The sequence below is a fragment of the Strix uralensis genome, chromosome 9 (assembly GCF_047716275.1).
Source record: "Strix uralensis isolate ZFMK-TIS-50842 chromosome 9, bStrUra1, whole genome shotgun sequence".
NCBI lineage: Eukaryota > Metazoa > Chordata > Aves > Strigiformes > Strigidae > Strix > Strix uralensis.
Window position 1 is genome coordinate 28,043,188 of NC_133980.1, and position 22,176 is coordinate 28,065,363.

At 41.1% G+C, this 22,176-nt stretch overlaps 1 protein-coding gene across 9 annotated transcripts in view; it reads left to right on the top strand.

Annotated features, from left to right (window-relative positions):
- Positions 1 to 20,231, top strand: part of ARMC8 (armadillo repeat containing 8) — an 80,346-nt gene extending 60,115 nt beyond the window's left edge. For 6 of the 9 annotated variants that reach the window (XM_074877941.1, XM_074877944.1, XM_074877945.1 and 3 more), the window contains 11 exons: positions 830 to 925; positions 2,357 to 2,439; positions 2,736 to 2,817; positions 5,234 to 5,320; positions 7,371 to 7,463; positions 7,936 to 8,085; positions 9,828 to 9,923; positions 12,090 to 12,185; positions 12,662 to 12,734; positions 15,683 to 15,776; positions 17,662 to 20,231. In XM_074877941.1, the coding sequence (XP_074734042.1) occupies positions 830 to 925; positions 2,357 to 2,439; positions 2,736 to 2,817; positions 5,234 to 5,320; positions 7,371 to 7,463; positions 7,936 to 8,085; positions 9,828 to 9,923; positions 12,090 to 12,185; positions 12,662 to 12,734; positions 15,683 to 15,776; positions 17,662 to 17,695 (984 nt within the window). In that variant the 3' untranslated portion in view covers positions 17,696 to 20,231. Of the gene's footprint in view, positions 1 to 829; positions 926 to 2,356; positions 2,440 to 2,735; positions 2,818 to 5,233; positions 5,321 to 7,370; positions 7,464 to 7,935; positions 8,086 to 8,375; positions 8,579 to 8,631; positions 8,794 to 9,827; positions 9,924 to 12,089; positions 12,186 to 12,661; positions 12,735 to 15,682; positions 15,777 to 17,661 lie in introns of those variants that run through there. The other 3 variants (XM_074877942.1, XR_012630039.1, XM_074877946.1) reach the window with 3 other exon arrangements.
- The last annotated feature ends 1,945 nt before the right edge of the window (positions 20,232 to 22,176 follow it).

Below are 22,176 nucleotides of genomic sequence, written 5' to 3' on the forward strand. Positions count from 1 at the left end.
CTCTCCTTCTCTCGCTGTGCCCCTGCATAAAGAGTCTGGCTCCATGTTCTCCTTGTAGGTGTTGGAGGGCTGCTTTTAGGTGTCTCTGCACAGCCTTCTGTTCTCCTGGCTGAACAAGCCAGGGTACACCCCATCTGCTCCTCCAGGTCTGCTGTCCCGAAGTCAAGGCTCTGTACTCTGCTCCGTGCCTTTCTCACGCCTCTGAGGAACTTGAGCACCACAGTTTCATGATCCTGTTAATTCTCATAGCCCCAGCAGTTTTTCCTGATTTGTGAGCAGCCTATCCAGTGGTGCCTATCTAGCACCTGTGTTAAGAAGTTACTTTCCAGAAACCTCCTAGATGGCTTGCATCTTGCTGTGGTGCCATTACAGCAGATGTCAGAAGTTAACATCCACCTTAAGATGGAGGTCCTGTGGTTTAGAGACTGGCTTTTGTTCCTGCTTTTGCTTCAGTTCTCTTGATAAAAATTCCCTTGATTCTCTCCCAAATTTTTCACTTCTCCTGGCTTGTTACTGTAGATTGGGTAAATAAGAATAGTTTTTGCCTGAATATGGTCTGGATAGAGTTGTAACTTTATAGAAGTGTTTGGGCCTCAAATTGTTTGGCTTTTTTGTAACTCAGCAGAGAAATTAACCATATTCTTAACTTTAATGTATTCAATTGGTAAATGTGGACATCAGCTAAGGGAACAGCAGTTCATTTCTGTTTCTGGCTGCTCTTGGTGTGGAGACAAAACCCCAGTAGATAAGCACTAGTTTACAACAAGTAAGAATATCACGCCTGTAATTATTTAGTGTCTAAATTTGATATCTGTGCTTTATTTAATAGCTTGACCATGATTTGAAGCACGCCCATGAACTGCGCCAGGCTGCTTTCAAGCTCTATGCCTCCCTGGGAGCAAATGATGAAGATATCCGAAAAAAGGTGAGCCTGTGAAAAAATGTTTGCAATCAGGCAAAGATGTAGTGGAAAGGCTGAAAGGCGGTGCAAGAATTTGTGCACTTCCAGCCCTTTTTTTTTTCATTGTGATGTAAATAGGTTGAAACAAGAAGGCTCTCATTCTGCTATGTTAATAGAAACTTTCAGATTGCACTTTCTTTGCATGGGATTTGAACAAAAATTGTCTTGCTGTAACAAAATATAAGAGTAAAGTTTATTTATGTAAACATCTTCACAGTGATGAACTTGGTTCTCACAATAAGTTGTCTTTCAACATGTTATGGTCCTTGCTACTCACAAGCTGTGCAGGAGTATTGTTGTGACATAGGAGTAATTTCTGAAACCTGTGTTCTGAGGGACAGAATATACCTCTGCTGTCACGTATCCTATTATAAAACAAATGTTTTTTCAAAAGTAAACCCTGGAAAGTCTAATCATATTGGGAAACAAAGTCAAAATTCTCAGGTGACCAAGGGGGGCTTGCACTGTCATAACCAAGCAGTTGGTGTGTAGGAGAACAAACAATTCAAAGACCACAGGAAAGAGATTGGACAATTGGAGCACTCAGATAATTGAAGGTTTGTGTAGAAGTGGAGGGAAATTAAATAACGAATGATTTAAAGCAGTGTTTTTTTTAAATTAAGCATAGAGTTGCTATGTCAGATATGACAAGCACAGGAGGCAGGAGAATTTTCTGAGTTTATTTGCTGGTTAAAGGGGAAAAACAGAAGGAAGAAAGATATGGACAGGGAGGCGGCAAGAAAACACAGTGTTGAAAAGATAACTAGCAGGAAGATGTATTAGTGGGGAACCATTCGGGATCTCCAGACTTCAAACCCATAAACTTCTCTTTTGTTGCAAGGATGAACTTCTTTAGTTAGTAGTAAGGATCCTTCTTTTACGTATCAAACCATTGTTTTTAGTAAGTGGTGGGTGTGTACATGACAACATTGATTTATTACACAAAAGCCATCTTTCACCTTGGTATTAAGTCCCTTTTATCGTAGTCTTAAGTGCCGTGCTACATATGACACATGAACTACTATGTGTTTTTTTTCCAGATAGCTCTACAATGTGTCTCTAATCTCTAGTTGTATATATTGTGTGCACTCACACATGCTCTCTTTTGTTTTAATATGACATTAAGGGTGACTGGTGTATATATATAACCCTCTTCTTCCGTGATGATTAATAAAATAATTTTGAAAGCAGTAGAGGAGCATAGAACGTAGATGGTTTTTTATAAACTGTATGCGGATACACACTACTGTCACTTAATCTGGGAAGAGAATGTGGCTCGCTGTTTTAGCTACAGTTTTTAGATGCAGCGTTTAAAATGTTGCAGGCAAAAACCCAGCAACCTATAAATGCTCATATTGTTGTATTCATATAACATTAATTCCTTTTTTGCTCCAGATCATTGAGACTGAAAATATGATGGACCGTATTGTTAATGGCTTGTCTGAATCTAGTATCAAGGTGCGATTAGCTGCAGTCAGGTAGGAGGCTTTTCTGATTCATACAACTACTTTTGGCTTGTCAAAGTCTGATGCTGCACTTGTTAGGATTTCTGCTAATTTTTCAAAAGCTAACCTGGAGTCATTTCTACTGTTGGAACATTTAGGGTGGGAGGAGGGAGTTATCCTGGACTAGTACAATATATTGGTTTTGCTATTTACAGTCTACTACTTACCAAATTGTAAGCTGAATCTTTGTTTAGGAAGCAACATATATATTACAGTAGTGTACCTGTGAGTGGGTATGTTTCACAATGAAGATTTCTTTTCTGTTTTAGATGTTTGCACAGTTTGTCCCGTTCTGTACAGCAGCTCAGGACAAGTTTTCAGGATCATGCTGTATGGAAACCTTTAATGAAGGCAAGTAAAGTCAAGTCTCAACTACTGAAGTGTTCTGTTCCGTTAAAGGAGGATATGGTGTCTGTTCAATTTGCATGCCTTTCTGTAGAATTGTAATAGAAAGCACCTAGCAATCAAAATTCCATGACCTTCTCCTAAGAGAGTTGTAAATCAACAAAAGCCAAGCGGCAGCAAAGAGGACTGTGGTCCATGCTTGAGTTTTGGTTGGGGTGGGTGGGTTGGTTAGTTTGTGATTTTGTTGGGGTTGTTTTTTTGGCATGATCAGTGAGTAAGTCTGTTATCCCTAGTCCCTAGGGCACTAGGAGGACTTTCTCCTTTAATTTCAGGCTCAGACTAAATAGCACAGTTAAGATTTCTCATTGCAGATTCTAAAACCGAAGCCAAAGAGCTCAGCAAGACCTTTAAAAAGACACATTTTCATATAATGCAATTATATAATACTAGATAAAATGAGATCAAAGTGTGTAAGGTGTATCATCTCTCATCCTGTAATGTGACTGTCATTAAGTGCAGATAAATAAACCAGTTTCTCAGTTTCAACATCTTTTAGACCTTGAAAATGGGGATCAGGCAAGTCTGCTAGCAAGAAGTCTGAAAGCTTGGGTGGTATTGACGTTCATGAGAATCACCTGAAGCAAGCTGGGCTGTATTCAGAAGTAAAATAGCCAGACCAGAGAAAGTGTTGTTGGCAAAAGTGAACTGGTAAGCCTGATGAACAAGGCAGTTATGGGAGTTGACTGTCCAAAGCTTCACTCAAGAGCCTGTAAAGGATCAGGAGATCCTTCAGTTATTTCTAGCAGTTTTTCAGTACAAGGAAGATGCCTGTTGGGGATTCTACTCAGTGACATTTCATTCAGGCCTGACTTTCTCTGTTCTGCTTATGTTCTAATTCTTGCAAGTTACAGACTTAAGACTTGACTCACTAGTTATACAACACTCTCTGGCCATCTTGTTGACTGCAGGCCAAGAAACTCTCTCAGCCTTTTGTGTTGCTTGCATGAATTAGAGACCCTAAAGTATGGGCCTACTTTTTTGTACGGTTTCATGATAGAAATAATGGAGAAATTATTTTCTGACAGGATACACAATACACTTATTACAAGTTATGCATTCATCCTTGGATTGGGTGTGAGCTGTGAGACTAATCCATGGATGTCTAATTCATGTCTTATTGAGAGGTCAAGGGAGATTTGATCATGCAAGTTTTGTGCTGTCATTATAGCTTAATAGTCCCATGATTCAGGACTCATGATCATCACCTGAAGGGGCTTGGAGGGAATGGTTTGAATATTTTAAGAGTTTGTGAAAGGCCAAACACGAAAACATCAAACCTTTATAAATATAAACCACAAAACTGACAGGATTGCTTGAAGCAGCACAGTGAGCGTAAAGGAGAGCCATGTGAAAAAAAACAAATGTAGATGTCTGACTTCCTTGTAAACGCAGCTGCTGACAGTCATTCATTTTGATTTGTATTAAATAAGTGGAAGTTTGAAACTTGTATGTTCATTCCAAAATGTCAAGAATTATTCTTGATAGTAAAAATAAAAATAATATTAAATAAAGATAAATTAATTCTCAGTCTAGGTTAGTAACAACTGTGTAAGTCCTTTCTCTATCCCCTAGCATGTATAGCTGTATAAGCCATGGAAGAATAATGTCTAAAACTGTAGGATTTACATATATGTACGTTAGTGCAAGCTGCTGTAAATGCAGTAGTTGTTAATGTTTGCAGTTTCTCACAGCTCTGAAACAAAAGGTGGTACAGAAGAACCCCTCCATTCCCCTTCTTTGCTGGAGGAACAGTTGTATCCTCCATGCCTATTTCCTCACTGAGTTTTCTCAGAACACGCAGGGGAGATGCTCTGTTTAAGAATGGCCTGTATTGGTCCTGCTGGAGATCCAGGCACAGGTCAGAGAGAGCATAACTTGCTTGTCTGAAAGGACAGTCATGAGGAAATCTGCCATGTTGTGCTTTGCACAAGGTACAAAAGTGTTGAGGAGGCTCCTTCTGGGCATCCTCCGCTTTTCTGTAAACCATGACACAGAGGTGAACTGCAGGACACAGCCTGCTCTCTGTTGAGAGAAGGGCTGCAGAGCTAAATTACAACTGCCAGCACATGTATGCTTTGCAGAGCGGGGATCTGTTCCCACTGATTTCTTTGAAATTGGACCTGAAAGCTCTCAAATCTGGCTTCTGTGAAATAACATTGTGCTGCTCCAGCTTGTCATGTAATGTGTATGATCACATTGAGTCGAACGAGCACTGTCTGGACCTGCACTGCTAGCACCAAAGCATCTCCTGGAGTATGGAATATCAAAGTGCAGCATAATTACAGGTATTCAATTTCAAAACAATCCCTTCCTTATCATACTAGCTAATGGAGATTCCTCACTGTCTCCTTTGTGACTGCAGGTTTTACAGAATGCTCCAAATGAAATTCTCGTAGTAGCATCTTCCACACTATGCAATCTTCTTCTGGAATTCTCTCCAAGCAAGGAGGTTAGTATTTATTCAAAAACAAGAAGAGGTAATAGACAAAAGTTACTTATTGAACCATTGTATAATGTATAAAGGTGTCTTACTTGGTAGCCACTGCTTGTGAAGCATTGTAGAGCTGTAATGTTAGGCAGACTATCGCTGATAGCTTGTGAATAAAAAAGCTGTCATCTGTTTACAGTGCTGTGATGGTTAAATATGATTGAATAGTTAATACAGTGTCTAAAGAAAAGAGGTAGACATGAAATTTTTTAATGTTTTACTTGTGAAACACCATTATCTAAAAAATTCATACGCAAAAGAAAACAAACACAACTGGCAATACGATCTGTTGTCTTAGAATTACTGCTGTAAGCTTGAAAATGCTGGCATAGCTGAGTCTTGTGGTTTTTACTGTTTTTGAATGATTTCTGTATTTCATACAGTTCATATGTGCACATCAATACTTCATAGCAATGGAACAATTCCCCAATTCTTAAATATTTCTTAATACATAAAACATTTTCAAGATGGTAGTATACGTGGGCTCCTGCAGGGTGCTTTGGATTACCTTGGTTTGATCAGTTGATCTTGGTGGTTTTAGTCATCTTTGTGAGACAGAAAATTAACTGAAATAATGCCAAGCACAGTTCACTGGCTCATGGGCTTTCTTGTTCATGCTGCAGGTCACAGTCAGCGTAGTGTTTCCACTTCAAAATGGATTGAAATACTGAATTTTAAATCGGGACACATGGTTCATGTAAAAAACGTCATTGCCAAAAGAAAATACTGCTTATGCAAAATGAAGGAATATTTAGAAGTGTTAGATTTGAAAGCATCTACAAGCCATTTGATCTTTATTTGATATATCACAGTTTTTTCTACATAGTATTTTGAAAGTTGATGTAAGCTATCAGTCACTTAAGTAAATAAACAAAGCTGAAATGGATCTGTATTTTACCCTGTAACAGAGCTGAGTCAAAACCAGTTTTGGAATGTCTCCCACCTGCTGTGGCTGTGGAGAAGTCTCTAGGAGTCAGCCAGCTACTGGGCCCATGGGCACAAGCACCTGGGACTAGGGGAACTTTGACACAAACTGTTGCTGCCTTGGTTCTGTTGCTGCTATTCAGTGAGACAAGCCTGTTCCTACAAAGTGCAGCCTTTCCCACACATTCCTGTTTTCTGATGAATTCAGCTCATAAGAGGGTTAAAACACGCAACTTCCCAAAAACTGAGATATGTTCAATTATTCACCGCTTTGAAGCGGTAACTTCTGGAAGAAGGAAACACCTTACAAACTAGAGCAGCATAAGTCACTGGATGAATCCTTTTATGCTCTTCAGGTCTTTGATAAAAGTAGTACTTCAAATTCAGTGCAGGTTGAAAGCAGTTGTTCCAAACTTACCTTTCGCTACAGTAATTTTGAAATTAACTACAGTAAGTTTGAAAGAAAAGGTGCATGTATTGATATTTTTCCTGTCATTTCAAGATGTGAATCTACAAGAATATCAAGAATAATCTTCAGTTTTCTTTATTATGCTAAAGTTTTTCTGTTGGATTTTAGTTTGTCTGATACCAAACGCAAAGATTAAATGTCAAGAAAGATATCAAGTAGCTTTCAATGTCCTTAACCTCTTTTGAACAGTCACGTACATCCCACTTGATACCCAGAAAGATTCAGTTGCTCAAGGAAGACTTTTTGGAGAGCAGTCCCAAGCTGAAAATTGCTGGGGAAAGCCTATTTGCTTGTTTGAGTGTGGCAGGTGTATGTGTGTGTATATACATATATGTGTACACACGCACATGTATGGCTGTGTATATACATCTGTATCCATACACAGATACACACGAGAATAAAGCTGTCTTGACCTGCCTTTTTTAATAAAAACCTATCTTTTAATGCTCATGAATATAAGGTATGACTTGGACAGTTCATGTGAGTAGACTGGATGTGTTATAAACACAAGTATAAGATATAAGCAAGACTTTACTGTATAAAATTTAAATTTGTATGTATGTCTAATCAGTCTATGTAGTGTTTTAAAGATAATTTTTTCCCTCCTCTTCATTTTAGCCTATTTTAGAATCAGGAGCCATAGAACTTCTATGTAGTTTAACACAGAGTGAAAATCTTGCCTTGCGAGTGAACGGCATTTGGGCTTTAATGGTAAGTAGAACACACTGATGAAATATCGCTCGTGATTTTGCTTCTTAAAAAGTTTGTGAATGTAACTTAAAGAACTTGTCAGTTGTTATTAAAAATAACATAGCTGAAATCTGGCTTGTCTTTCCACCTAACTACAGAAGGAAAACACTATCAGCCTGGAACACTTCATTAATTAGTCCCTAAAATAAAATAAACTCTTCAGTTCTGATACCAGTTTGGTTGCAAAGATCATTCAGGGAAACAGCTAAGTAGTGTCAGTAGCATGCCAGGGGACAAATAAAAGCAGGTAATAACCAGATCAGCCATAAGACTGTATGGAAATTTAATTCACTGTGTAGTAGTTCCTCATAAATTACAACCTTTGTAAGATTAATTTTAGCAAGGATATATATGCTTGCAGATAATAGTCTACTAAATGAGTGAAAGCTCAAGTTTAAGGTAGAAAATCAAGCAAAAAATTTGTCTCTTTCAGAATATGGCATTTCAAGCAGAACAGAAGATCAAATCAGACATCTTACGAGGTCTGAGTACAGAGCAGTTATTCCAGTTGCTTTCTGATTCCGATGTAAATGTTCTGATGAAAACTTTGGGACTGCTCAGGAATCTTCTGTCTACTCGCCCAGTAAGTAGAGCTGCAACCAGACCTTCTTCTGAAAGCTTGATCAAACAGGCAGACAATACAAATTAATTCTCAATCTTTTTTGTAAGACAAGTTATTTTTCTGTTTAAGATTAACGTTCAATTTATCCCAGTATCTGTAGTCAAATGTACAAACCAGTGTAAGAAAACATTTGAAAGAATTCTCTGCATCCACTGAGACTTTGTAATTATTATCAAATACGGAGTTAGACAGTTACATTTAATGTTCAATTCCATTGCATTTAGCTTTCAGCAAAAATATTTTCCTAACAGTCTTTCTGTGAAACTTGTCCAGAACAACAAGAAGGTTGCACTGTTGAGTCCATGTGTGGAGAGGTACATATCTTACAGATATCTGTGTTTCTTCTTTCTTGACACCTGAAATATTTCTATTCTTATCCAGCTATATAGATAGTACTGACTTTTTGAATTTGACTGTGGGACTGTGCACTTACAAAATGCATACATTCATTTTACACACTGAAATAAAATGGTTTGAAAATGTAAGCCCATGAATTGTTTTTGACAGGGAGAAAGAGATATTGGTGGAGGAAAAGAAAGGGGTAATCCCCTGTGAAGAACAGAGGGAAAACATGCAGCAAACATTTGGCAAGCCAACATTTTTGTGGGGAAAAAAACCACGAAGCCTCTACTGTGCATTTATCACGTATTGTGTTTCTACCGTAAAAAGGTCACTGCAAAAAATCTTCTGATATTTGTAATCGTTGAGTCTCAATAAGCTTCATAGAAAATTAGCTCTGTCTTAATGTGAAAAGATATTTAATAACCAGTCATTCATTAAATTCACCCTGAGCTCCTGACAGCAGACTCTCATTATCACTTAAGGTGTTCTTCATCTGAATCTACGTCCCAGTTTCACCTACTTTCTGTAGTATGTTTTAGAGCCAGAACCAACCATTCTCATTCTCTACCCAAAACTCACTCCAGAATAACTCATCCAGCAGCTTTTGAATGGAGTCTCGTTGCTAGCAATTTTAAGAAGTCCTCCAAGAATCCCTAAGGTCTTAAAAAATTGTAGTGTGCCATGTGCTGGTAATCTCTGATGGCTGTTTGCTGTCACTCTTGAGTTTTGATATCAGTTAATCCAGTAGATCTAGTTTCATCTTTTTCTGTTATTCCTAATGATCAATTTTATTCTAGTATAGGTATTTATAGTCTGTGATCAAATGACTTTTTACCTGAAAGTCTCTTAACTTGAGACAGTTTTCCTAGATGATAAGTAATCTATATGGTTTGAACCCTCTCAGACTTTTGAAATGTGGATATCGCACCTGGTCACAGTGTTCCAGTAAGAGTAGCAAATACCAGATAAGAAACCTCAGTTTTCTTACCCCTCTCCGATACCCCCCTGTTACCAGAAGAGAGGCGCTTCTTTCTAACTGCAGCATCATACTTAGAGCTTGGGTCCAGCAGGATTCAGTCTTCAGACTGGCCTCCATGCAACTGGGAAACCAGTGTCTTCTCTACAGGTTACAGTGAAATCAGAAGGCCCCTCTCATGCTCTCTCAAACAAGACCAGGCTTCAAATGAAGAGGAATATTATGAAGTGTTTCTGCTGTGATAAGTTCTTGTTTTTGGGACACCTCGCTAGGAGCTAGGGTCTTTGTGCAATGTTGCTACTCTTTACTTAGAGTAATTCAAGTAGGAATGCCCCTTCTTTGTCTGGAAAGTTGTACTGATTGTATTCCATCATTGCTTTGGCAGCACATAGACCATATAATGAGCACTCATGGGAAGCAAATCATGCAAGCAGTGACCCTCATTCTGGAAGGGGAGCACAATATAGAAGTCAAAGAGCAGGTACCCTTTTTTGTTTCGTGGTGTCTTGGCAGAATGAAATTTAAGCAGCAGTTAAGAACACTTACTCTTCTCAACATGTCATTTTTTGGAATTATGTTGTGCTGTGAATATTTTACTGAGATCTGTCAGATTAATAACTTCAGTAACTACAAGAATACTTTTCTTTCTAATGGATTATTACAAATGTGTTTGAATTGAATTCAGAATGGTTTTTTTAAACGTAGGTTTGGTAAAGAGGAGGTCACTGTATTTGAGAGCGAAAGAATTAAATCTAAGGCAATCGTATGGCAGAAAGGGGACAGTAGGAACAAGGGAAGAGAAAGAAGCCACTATTTCACACTGGGAAAAGCATCATGGTTATTTGCTCAATAGCAGCCATTGGAGCAGTCAGTAATGAAGAGTCCCATCATTGCCTGCCTTGCTGGCAATAATACGTGTTCTCCTGGGATGTGTGGTAACTCATCTGCTCTTGGGTGCTTGCGGGAGCCAGCAGCCATTAGAGGAGGAGAGGCACTAGTGAGGAAAAGAGCATCCTGGTGTAGCCCAGGAAAAAGCAGGGAGGGACTTGCCCTGACAAATTAAAACTTGAGAAGATCAATATGCAAGAGGAAAGGGAGAATGCATCCCTGGCTTGGTGGCAACATAAGGGAGCCAGTGTACTGGGATACCTGCTGCCGGGATGTTAAAGCAAAAGCAAGAGGATAGATGGGCAGAATTTGGCTGATGAACTCTTGCGATAGACAGGATGGTCAGTTGGAGAACCCTGTTTCTTCCTTGTACAGGGCATGTGGTGATGAAGAATGGGGGCAGGGAGAAGCTCTGGGAGACTCCAGAGAATTGCTTTGACTTAGGAAGGGTATTGGTAGCAAACAGCATGGCAAATGAGTCCAGACTTGTCTAAATCTCTGCTCAGTGAAGAATGGGCTGAAGGCAAGCAGGTTTTATGTCTATTTAAGTGCAATATTAGCAAAAAACCCCCAAAAGACTCTTAACAGATAGCAAATTTAGTGATACAATGGTGCTGAAACAGCTGAGGATTAACCAGTTGTGTCTTTCTAAACAGTTCTTCCCAATAAAGCTCTTAGTGACAGGAATGGCCTTCATTGCACTAGAAGGTTATTTACCTTGCCAGGCCTCTCAGAATTGTTATGGAGGAGAATTGGTGTACCTGAGAAATGTTCTTGGAAAGGGCTAGTAGACTGGGGTTGAATGTAGCCTTTAGGGTTTGGGGCCTTTATACCCAGAACACTTTCTTTGTCCCTGTGGTGTGAGCAGCAGCTTGCTTTTATTTCAGAATCAAGTCATACATCCAGTACTATCTGCACGCAGGAGCCCATATTTCTAGCAGGACAGTGCTTATGTCTATCACTGACTGGCTCATCAGTATGTAATTAGTAGATTGGAAGTAATAAATCTCTGCAACTGCTGACGTAAATGCAGTGCAGATTAGACACGGGCATCATACAAGTGCTGATTGTTCTCTGGTATCCTCCCTGCATTTCCGAAAAAGATGATTAAGTTTTTCCATGGCTCTTTTGGAAAAAAATTTGTAGAGCATCTCCTGATGCCTCCTCAGGGACCAGGAAAGCTGCCTCTGCAAGTCTTAATGCCATGTGCATGTAGTGCCAACGTTGGCCAAGTTGCTTCAAGGTTATTCTGTAGGATGGCTTCTCTAATTGGCAGGAAATAACCAGGTGTGTTAGTAGTTTGAGTTATCTCTGCAGGTAAGATGTGTGATTAGACTTGCTGAAAAAAAGTTACTACTCTGATAGAGCTCTGTCTTTCCATTTCCTGGCCTGCAGAACTAGATGGATATGTTTTTTTCCCTAGCCACTGATAAAAAATAGACTGCTTTATTTTCCAATGTATTTAATCTTTTATATATGCTCCACATTTTCGTGAGAGACTTAAAATTTTACTGATTGAAATGAATTAATGAATGTTGCTTTTTATTTTAAAATGGCTCTGGGTTTTTTGCCAGGGCTGTTCAGCCACAGCTGTTAACTCTTTGGCATTTGCCCCAGATGTAAGCAAGCTGGAAACTCCAGATTAAAGATATTAAAACTAATTAAAGAAATTGTTTTTCACAAGCTCAAAGCTGTCAGGGAAACTGTATAAATCGTGGTATGTGATCTGTGGCCAAATAACAGTTTTTCTCTCTTTCAGACATTATGTATACTTGCCAATATAGCAGATGGAACGACAGCAAAAGAACTGATTATGACCAATGATGACATCCTGCAGAAAATCAAATACTACATGGTATGGGGAATTTTTCTTAAAGGTTTTATGTTGGTCTTTTGCATGAATGAAAAGTGGGTACTTCAGCATTTTGTCCTGTAAATTATTCAGTATCATGCACTTAACTTTCATACACCCAGCTGTGTTCAAGAAATCATGTAGTGCAGTTTTGTATGGCAGAGATGTACTGAGAATCTGATTAAAAGGAAAATCCAGTCGTTACGTCCCATAAGAATGTTACAGTGACTTAAGCAATATCCGTAACATGGAAAACATTCCATGATCTTGGAAAAGGCCTATCTTGTAGGCCTCAGTAAATGTTTGGAAGGAAGTGACTGAATATTACCCAAGTGCCTTATGTTATGGCACTAATTTGAGAGAATTTGTAGATAAGAATTAGTCCCAACTTTGCTACCTTATTTCTTACAGGATGAATGCCAAAATGTAAGTCTAAGAATTTCTTCTTCTAAACTTGAGTACTGTTTTTCTGTATTTAGAGTCATTCAAATGCTAAACTTCAGCTTGCTGCCATGTTCTGTATATCTAATCTCATATGGAATGAAGAAGAAGGTAAGAAAGCCTCATTATTAATGCATATACAAGTCGTTATCCTGATCAAAAGGCTAGTGTTGTATAGTAATCAATACTTGCAGTGCACAGCAGGATCCAAAGCATAAAGGGAGACATAAGTATAATATGGAACAAGTTAGAGTGGTCAGGACATTGAGAAAAGTGTAGAGAGCTGTTCCTGGGCAGGAAGAGGAGACACAAGAAGAGTGTGTCAATAAATAGGAGTTGATGAGAGTCGCACAGTGGGAGGTTTCCACCTGTAGCATTTCTGTAAAATCTGAAAACAACTGAGTGAAAGAGAATCCTAGTAAAGGGAGCTTCCAAGTCTTAAAGAGGCTATGGAGACTCGTCGCTGGCGAGCACAGGTTCACTGGAGAGGATAAATAGATTAGAAAGGGGATTTGTTGCAAAGAAATTTTCCCCAGCATGGGTGACTGGTTTCAGAGTCTCAGCACCCATTCAAACCAAAGGACTTGGAACTGGAAGGAGTGGGGAAGGCATTTGATAGGAGTTGTTGTGGCCTGGAACAATGGAAGGTAACCAGGAGGGAGCTGAAGAATGCTGCTGCACAGAAAAATATGTGTTTGTGCAGAGGGGTGGAGAGGGCAGATGGAGGCAGTAATGTGGAGCTGGAAGAAATGGCAAGGGAAGGAGTGGTGGGGCTGGGAGGAGGGCTTTCTGAGATGGATGATTTACCCTCAAGTTGACCATGGTGCTTTTCAGCAAAGAAGTCAGTGTCTCTACTTGGGTTTTGTTTTTTTTCCCCCTACTGTGTAACTTACGCCACAGCTCTCAGAGAACTTCATTCAGTGGGTGACACTTGGCTATGCTCCTGGTGGCTTTCTGCTCATTATACTGGCATTATACAGTGCTACAAGTCAGACTCAAAAACACACCTCCCGTTAAATGTTCTTTGCATCCAAATCAGAGAGATGAGAATAAACCAACTGAAGTCAAGCTTCTTATTTTAGGATAAAATGTGTTCAAATTCTTGCCTTTAAAAATTTTCTTTTCTTTAAACATATACATATGGAGTACAAAAATTATCATAGAATGTTTTGGGTTGGAAGGGACCTTAAAGATCATCTATTCCCAATCCCCTGCCATGGGCAGGGACACCTTCCAACAGCCCAGGTTGCCCAAAGCCCCATCCAACCTGGCCTTGAACCCTTCCAGGGAGGGGGCAGCCACAGCTTCTCTGGGCAATCTGTGCCAGGGCCTCACCACCCTCACAGGGAAGAATTTCTTCCTTGTATCTAACCTAAATCTACTCTCTTTCGGTTTAAAATCATTACCCTTTGTCCTATCTGTACACCCCCTGATAAAGAGTCCGCCCCCCCCATCTATCCTGTAGCCCCTTTCAGTACTGGAAGGCCTCTGTAAGGTCTCCCTGGAGCCTTCTCTTCTCCAGCTGAACACCCCCAACTCTCTCAGCCTGTCCTCACAGGGGAGGTGCTCCAGCCCCTGAGCATCTTCGTGGCCTCCTCTGGCCCCGCTCGAGCAGGTCCGTGTCCTTCTGACGTTGGTGCCCCCAGAGCTGGACACAGCACTGCAGGGGGTCTTGGGAGAGCAGAGTAGAGGGGGAGAATTCCCCCCCTCGCCCTGCTGCCCACACTGCTCTGGATGCAGCCCAGGACACAGTTGGCTTTCTGGGCTGTGAGCACACATTGCTGGCTCACAGTCAGTTTTCCATCCACTAATACCCCCAAGTCCTTCTCCGCAGGGCTGCTCTCCATCCACTCCTCACCCAGCCTGGATTTGTGCTTGGGATTGCCCCGACCCATGTGCAGGACCCTGCACTTGGCTTTGTTGAACTCCATGAAATTTGCACAGGCCCACCTCTCCAGCCTGTCCAGGTCCCTCTGGATGGCACATCCCTTCCCTCCAGCGTGTTGGCCACACCACACAGCTCGATGTTGCCGGTGAACTTGCTGGGGGTGCCTTGATCCCACTGTCTGAAATGGCTTAGCCACTTCATCCACCAGTTCCTTCAGGACCCGCAGATGCATCTCATCAGGTCCCATGGACTTGTGCACCTTCTGGTTCCTTAGATGGTCTTAAAACTGATCTTCTCCTACAGTGGGCGGTTCTTCATTCTCCCAGTCCCTGCCTTTGCCTTCTGTGACTTGGGCCATGTGGCTGGAGCACTTGTCCGTGAAGACTGAGGCAGAAAAGTCGCTGAGTACATCAGCCTTCCCTATGTCCTGGGTGACAAAGTCTCCTGTTTCCTTCCGGAAAGGGCCCGCATTTTCCCTAGTCTTCCTTTTATCACCAACATACCTATAGAAGCTTTTCTTGGTGCCCTGGCCAGATTTAATCCTGTCAGGGCTTTGACCTTCCTAAGCTGATCCCTGGCTGCTCAGACAATTTCTCTGTATTCCTCCCAGGCTCTCTGTCCTTGCTTCCACCCTCTGTAGGCTTCCTTTTTGTGTTTGAGCTTGTCCACGAGCTCCTTGTTCATCCACGCAGCCTCCTGGTGTTCTTACCTGACTTCCTCTTTGTTGGGATGCACCGCTCCTGAGCTTGGAGAAGGTGATCCTTGACGATTACCCAGCTTTCTTGGGCCCCTTTTCCCTCCAGGGCTTTATCCCTTGTTACTCTGCCGAGCAGATCCCTGAAGAGGTCAAAGGCTGCTCTCCTGAAGTGCAGGGTAGCGAGCTTGCTGTGTGCCCTGCTCGCTGCCCTAAGGATCTTCAGCTCTACCATTTCATGGTCACTGCAGCCAAGGCTGCCCTAGAGCTTCACATTCCCCACCAGCCCCTCCTTGTTGCTGAGAACAAGGTCCTGGAAGAAAGAAACTAGAGCGCCGTTGGGAAGTAGCCACAACTGAGGGAGTTTTTCCATTCTAACTGAATGCCTTTGAGCTGATTTCTGCTACCACTCCTTTCTTCTGTTCTGCAGACGTTTATTTTTGGTGGTGTTCCCAACAATGTGATTTATTGTTGTAGGTTCACAAGAACGTCAAGATAAACTACGAGACATGGGAATAGTAGATATTCTACATAAATTGAGTCAGTCATCGGATCCAAATCTGTGTGACAAGTGAGTATAAATTAAATCAAAAAAGAGTATTAGAGGGAAATCTTTGCTTTTTATTGAAAAAGTATCTTTTTTTTAAATCTTGTGATTACAGAAAAATTCCCCAGAAAAACTGTCTGTCATTGCACTGAGTTTTACAGTGTATAAAGAAATTGTGATGAACACTTACTTAAAGAGCAGGTTTTGTATTACTCAGGAATAACAGATTTTACTGATGTTCTCAGTAGTATAAAATAGCTACGCTTAAGATCTAAATCAGTGGAGGGTCTGCTCTGAAATCTCATCGATACACAAATATTTGTGTAAACCTTGGACTACTAACAAAATTCCAGAGGATTGGAAGAATGGTAAGCCATCACATAACACTATGAATTAAGAAGATAATACAGGATCACCACTGTTGTTAATGTCAGTTAAATTCGTTTAAACTAATTAAACTCAACAGTAGCTTTCCACATATTTGTTCTGTTACTCATATTGTAGTACCTACACAGATCATCTAGCTTCTTCACAAATACATGTAACCAAAATAGCTAATGAGAGTTTCTGGGTTTTTATGTTCACTTTTTGCAATTATTCCACATACAGTTAGTAACAACCCATAATGAACTGAAGGAGATGATCTGATTTTTGCAAGAGGTCATATATAGACAACACAACTCAGAACTGTGCAGTGTTTTAAAATGCATTAAATTTGGGTTTCTTGTTTTTATGGAAGGTATTCCAGTGTTCTTAAACATCTTTGTAGTAAAGTTAGGACTTCTTTGTTTAAAATCTGTGCAAAAGTATCAGTATTGAAGATGATAATCAGGAACATACAGATATCGATAAGCAGGTTTACAGAAAATTGCGGAAAAGCTAAACAGGGTTTTCAAACAGTGAGAAATAGGAATAAAACTTACACCGGTAAAAATACTTTCTGGTAAATGGGCCTTGCTTGTCAACACTTAAGCTTTGGTTTTAAGAGATGGAGCTGATTGTGCTTAGCACTGTTTCAGGTCACTGTCCCTCCTGTTTCTTCTGGGCCACCTGCTCCCACTGTTTACCCTATCTCAACTTTGCCTCGTCAGCCCCCTCAATGAGCTGATGTGACTTGTGAACATAGCAGGAAACTTGGAAGGAAAAAAAAAAAATCTTCCTCTGGGTTGCTGAGTTGCATCAGATCTTGGAAAAGTCTGTCACAGTCGTGACAGCGTGGTTGGGATGGGTGGGGGGACAAAGGAAGAGCTAAGCTTCTCACTTCAGGTGGTAGGAAACACTGAATTAGCTGAAGTGATGATGAAACTGTAACCCGAGAGTTTTGAGAGGTCTTAACAAAAATGTTGTACAATGTTAGATTACATAAATTCCAGTATTACATTAGCTGTTGCTTCTTTTCTCGCTCTCATCTCATTGTATGTTTTTGGTAGGGCTGGTGTTGCTGACAGGACTAACGTGCTTCTAGTATGTTCTGAGTTACAACATCTTTCATTTCTCAGCTCAAAGGCCTGCTTTTCATGGCACATCTGTATTGCAGAAAAGTAGTTGCTCTTCACAATTATTGCTCTTTTTTTAATGTTTTTATAAGGTGTGTTATAATGAGGTTCAATATATATCTTAAGCCCCACCATACTTGAAAGTTGCTCAGTTTATGCTGAGCATCTAATATACTTGGTTAGATCATCTTATTCTTAGATGCAAGATGGATTCTTAAATTGTCACAGCCCACACAGAGCACTTCTGCACCATGGGCTAGATTCTTCCAATCTGAAGGAACCAGCCACTCGGCTTCCTTTTACCTCACACGTTCATCCTCCCTCTCTTGCTGGCACAGTGCATAGTCTTGTATATAAAGCTGTTGATGATAAAGCCAAACCCCAATAATTAACATGTTGTTCCTTTATTGCAGGGCGAAGACAGCACTCCAGCAGTATCTTGCATGATCAAAGACTAATTGAATCTATGGACACCCCTCATGTCTACTTAAGGAATAGCAGGAGATATTCCTGACTCCTAATATTTGCACAAGTCACCTTGGGCTGCATTTTTCTCAGGTGCAGGGAGCTGCTTTGCAGAAACAGTTTAAATGATCAGGTCTCCAGTGCACTTGAGAATTTTCTTGAGGTAGTTTCTTTACTCAGAGGACTCCTGGGGGGTTGTTTTGGTTTTTTGGGTTTTTTTTCCTGAGCTACCTGGACTTTCGGATAGAACAATCAGTCATCATTTTCCTTTTGGGCCTACAATTTTCTGCTTTTGCTGCAGCCTGCGTGTGTGGATGTGTGTGGGTGTGCTCGAATGTGTGTGTGTGCTTGGGTGAATGTGTGTGGGTGTGATACCTCAATTTTGTTTTTCCTTTTTTTTGTGTGAAAATCTTTTTCTACAGGTTTTCAAGGGTTAACCATTGTTTGCTGTACGAATACTTCAATGAATTATATACAGTTTGAATGAAATGTTATTTAAAAAAAATACCAAACTGTTGTATCCCATAAAGTTTATTTTGAATTTTGAACAGATGAATGTTTTTAAGTAAAATATATGCATTTTGAACTTCAGCTTAACTTACATTATATTTCTCTTTAAAAAGGAAGTATAGAGGGAGACAGTAGACCCCAAATTATAAGCAGCGCATTCTGTACTGACAAGGTCCAAGAGTTTTTTACTGCCATACGAGGTCACCTGGTACTGATGACAAGCTCAAATCCATGGAATGGGTCAACTGGATTATTTTGGGTTTCTTTACGTTTTTAGAAGAAATCTCATACTTCAGAGTTAGCATGACTGTTGACTTTTCTGGAAAGGAACAGGTGGCTGCAATATCAGCAGGCATAAGCTATTGCTTTAGTAGCCAAGAACTTGCTCAGATAATTGCTGAAAGATTAGCTTATTTCACTGGTGATAAGTATTTGCTGATCACTAATATCAATAGAGCAAAGAGCATGTTGCAGAAGTTGTACTTTCAAGAGACCAGAAGGAGCTGGCAAGCAGTGATTAAGGGATTGCTCTCGTTTTGCATCCTTTACCTCCAGATATAGTTAAGTGACTTACAGATTATTTCCACGAAAGATCAGCTGGGTGCATTAAGTTGGGGAAGGGATGGAAAAATTGGGGTTTTGGTTTTGTTGGGGTTGCTTTTTAGCTCAGTAATGTTGCTACAGATTTTGTGTATATATGCAGATATACACACTTGCATGGATTTGGATACCTGAATAATAAGCAATGGGATTTTACTCTGTTCAGAAGCCTAGATTGTCCAGAAGTTCCTGAAAATTGTGCCTGTAAGTGTGGAGAAAAAAATATGAGTACAAATGAAGAGGAGTGTGTAAGGTTAGGCTGGAACATGAGACCCCTGTGGCTTCACAGTCAAATACGCATAGAAACAAATGAGGGCAGCAAGGAGCTCTCTTTCATGCAGTTCAGGGTTCTTGCTTTCTTCCCATGTCTCCTTTCTGATTTCAGTTTAGACCATAGTTTTAATAGTCAGAATCTCCAAACACTATATTTACGTAGCACTAACAGGCACACTAAAGATTGCAGCCGACGTCTTAAACCAAATCTTTCTTTTGTTACACTGAACTTCAGGAAGGCTGCAGCAAGAAGAGAGGTCTGTAACTTTGCTAACCAATTTTGATAAGTATCTTAGTCTTTCTGATCAGAAGGTCAAATTGTGATAGCCTTACATTTTTCCAAGGTAACTACTTGTGTCAGAAAATGTGACCACAGTTTGGCCTGGAATTTGAATGTGCTATGTATCAGATAACTGTTATCATTTGGTTGCAAAGGAGAATATATACATTTCATGTAACTTCTTCCACTCTTGAAAGACAAATAAAAGTGAGCACCTGACACTTTTTCCCCAGGCATTGCAGTAAGTGACTGGCAGTCTTTTAATGTCCTTCTGCAAATTTTTCATGATGGACTTTGGGGGCTGAACAAAAGGGGAAGTAAAAATATGTGAGAACTTGATAAATATCAGTACCTCAGAAGTGAAGTCTTATTTATAAAATTCAGTGAAACATATTTTTGCTTGACCTGAGAAAAAAGTTCTGAGGCAGATATTGTAAATCCAAGACTGTACAGCATGCATCTGACTTCTAAATTTGCACTCCTGCTATGTACGTTTAGGAGCTCAAGTTCTTACATACCTCTTCTTGTCCTCCCCTAATTCACGTTTCTAAAAGCAAATCTGAGTTTGATTCTATAAAACTCCGGTGCCTAAAGGTGTTCAGAAAAGGTGAGTAAGCATCTGTGTACATGTTTTGAGGTGGCTTCCTAAAATTCTACCAGAAAAAAACTGAAAAACAATGCTCAGACAATCTTGTTGCTGCATGAGAACAGTTGACATTTTCCACAGATATACATAGGATGAACTGTTGGATGAGAACATTTTTACATTCAGTTAAGCTTTGTGAATAATTTTTGATGTTGCTATAGGTATGTACAAAAAGAAGAATACTGTAAATAAAAAGAACTTTACCAGAATATCTAGATTTTTCTCAGCTTCGTGAAGAAATCTCAGCTTTCTGTGCCAGCTTCTCTACAGACTGACAGTTGCTAGCCTGAGATTCACAGTGGGAACAAACTTGATTTACCAACTTTATTTAGGTAACAGCGTCTAGAGAATTACAGGGTTGCTTGCGGAACCAAAGCGAGTATAGAGTTTGTCTGGACATCATACAGATCACCAGGATTTCTGCTGTTCTTGTGCCATTTCTCTTCTGAGAAACAGTCCTAATGAATTTTGATAAGTATGTCTGCTCTTTATATCTGGGCCCAGTGATGGCAGTCCTCTCAAAGGTTACATGGTTACATGTGTCAAAAAACTGAACAGTTCTGCATGGAGTTTGGCATGCTGGTTGTCAGAGAAGTACACTTGGTCGCTCCCCACCACCTCCAGTCCACGTTTGGAGTAGTCTCTCCCATGCAAAGTCAAATGAGGCTTATAATTTGGCTGTTTTTCTAATTACAGATTTGTAATAAGGAGAGAAACTAAGTGACCTGCTCAAAAGCATCTTGTGCCAGTATATTCTTAAGGCAAACACCTCATATCTTATAAATTTAACTTTACAGACTTCGGCCATTGCAGTAGATGCTGTACCTCCATGAAACTGCTGAAACAGTGGCACAGCGGGCAGAAGAATAATTTGAGGTGCATGAGAATTAATTTCTTGAAGACTAGAAAATGAGTTTAACAGGACTGTCTTTGGTAATCATAAAAAGTAGGTGTAAACATGCAAAATTTCAGTGGTGGTTAAAAATCAACAGGACTTTAGTGGAGGCTTATTTCTCCAAAGTCAGTTGCTGGGGCCATCCAGGGGTGCAGTTTGCTCGGCTGAGCTGGTTCTGGAGGCAGGGGACCCTCTGCCAAGGCTCTGCCCTGCCATGTCCCACAGAGGCACTTTAGTGTCCCCTTGGGCTGCCAGGGGCACTAGGGGAGTTGATGTGCCAAAAGCCCAGTCCTCAACCAGGAAGGACCTTGGCCAGCTGGCGGACCCAGCCACCAGACAACGTGTGCTGTGTGAGAAGCAGCACCTCCAAGGTCTGCACCTGGGGCCCAGTGACCCCAGGCATGGGAAGGGACAAGGTGGGCAGCAGCCCTGCCCAAACCCTGGGGGGTGATGGGCACAGGCGCTGGGTGCTCACTGCAAGTAAGAAAAAAACCCAACCAACCTTCAAAAATTGAGCTGTGTTTTGGAGTGGGCCAGCAGCTTTCGTGTCTGTGTCTTGTGCCTTGTCTTGGGCCCCTAGTTTGGGAGGGGTAGGGGAAAACTGGAGTGGGGTGGAGTATTGGGCAGGTTTGACAGGCAAAGAGGAGGCAGAAGGGCTCCAACTGCGGCTGCTGCTCGGAGGGGAATTAGAGAGGAGACTGAGCTGAACTTCCTGACTGCAGCGACACTGAGAAGGGAGCAGGGCGGGCTGGGCTGCTGCTCCACCCCGACGTTGCCAGGGCTGTCACAGCAGCATTGGGGTGCTGCCACAGCAACGTTGGGGTGCTGCCAGCCACCACACAGGTACTGCCAGGCTCTAGCTGGGGCTGGTTCTCTTCTGCACGCTCAGAGGAAGGAGGAGCAAACTGCTGTGTCTCCCAAAGTGAGCAGCGATTCAGGCCCTGCAGCAGACCTTGCCTCTGTGAAAAGGGTGCGAGCAGAGCCGTGTCCAGGCTCTGGGCACTGCTGAGCTAATCCCACTCCCTGCAACAGGGCAGGGATGCTGCTGTAGGTGGTACGGCCTGGGCGGAGGAGCGGGGACGGGTAAGAAGCTTTCTCTGTGGGGCAGGTTGGCCAGCAGTTGGATTCACAGAATAAAGAGGACGTCTGCAGTGCTTTGTGCTTGGGACTGCTGCTCAAAGGACCCTTGTTCCTGCAGAAGGATGGCTGCAAAGAAAAAGGAGGTAGTACTGCAGGTCAGTAGGAGCCAGGCTTTTAAA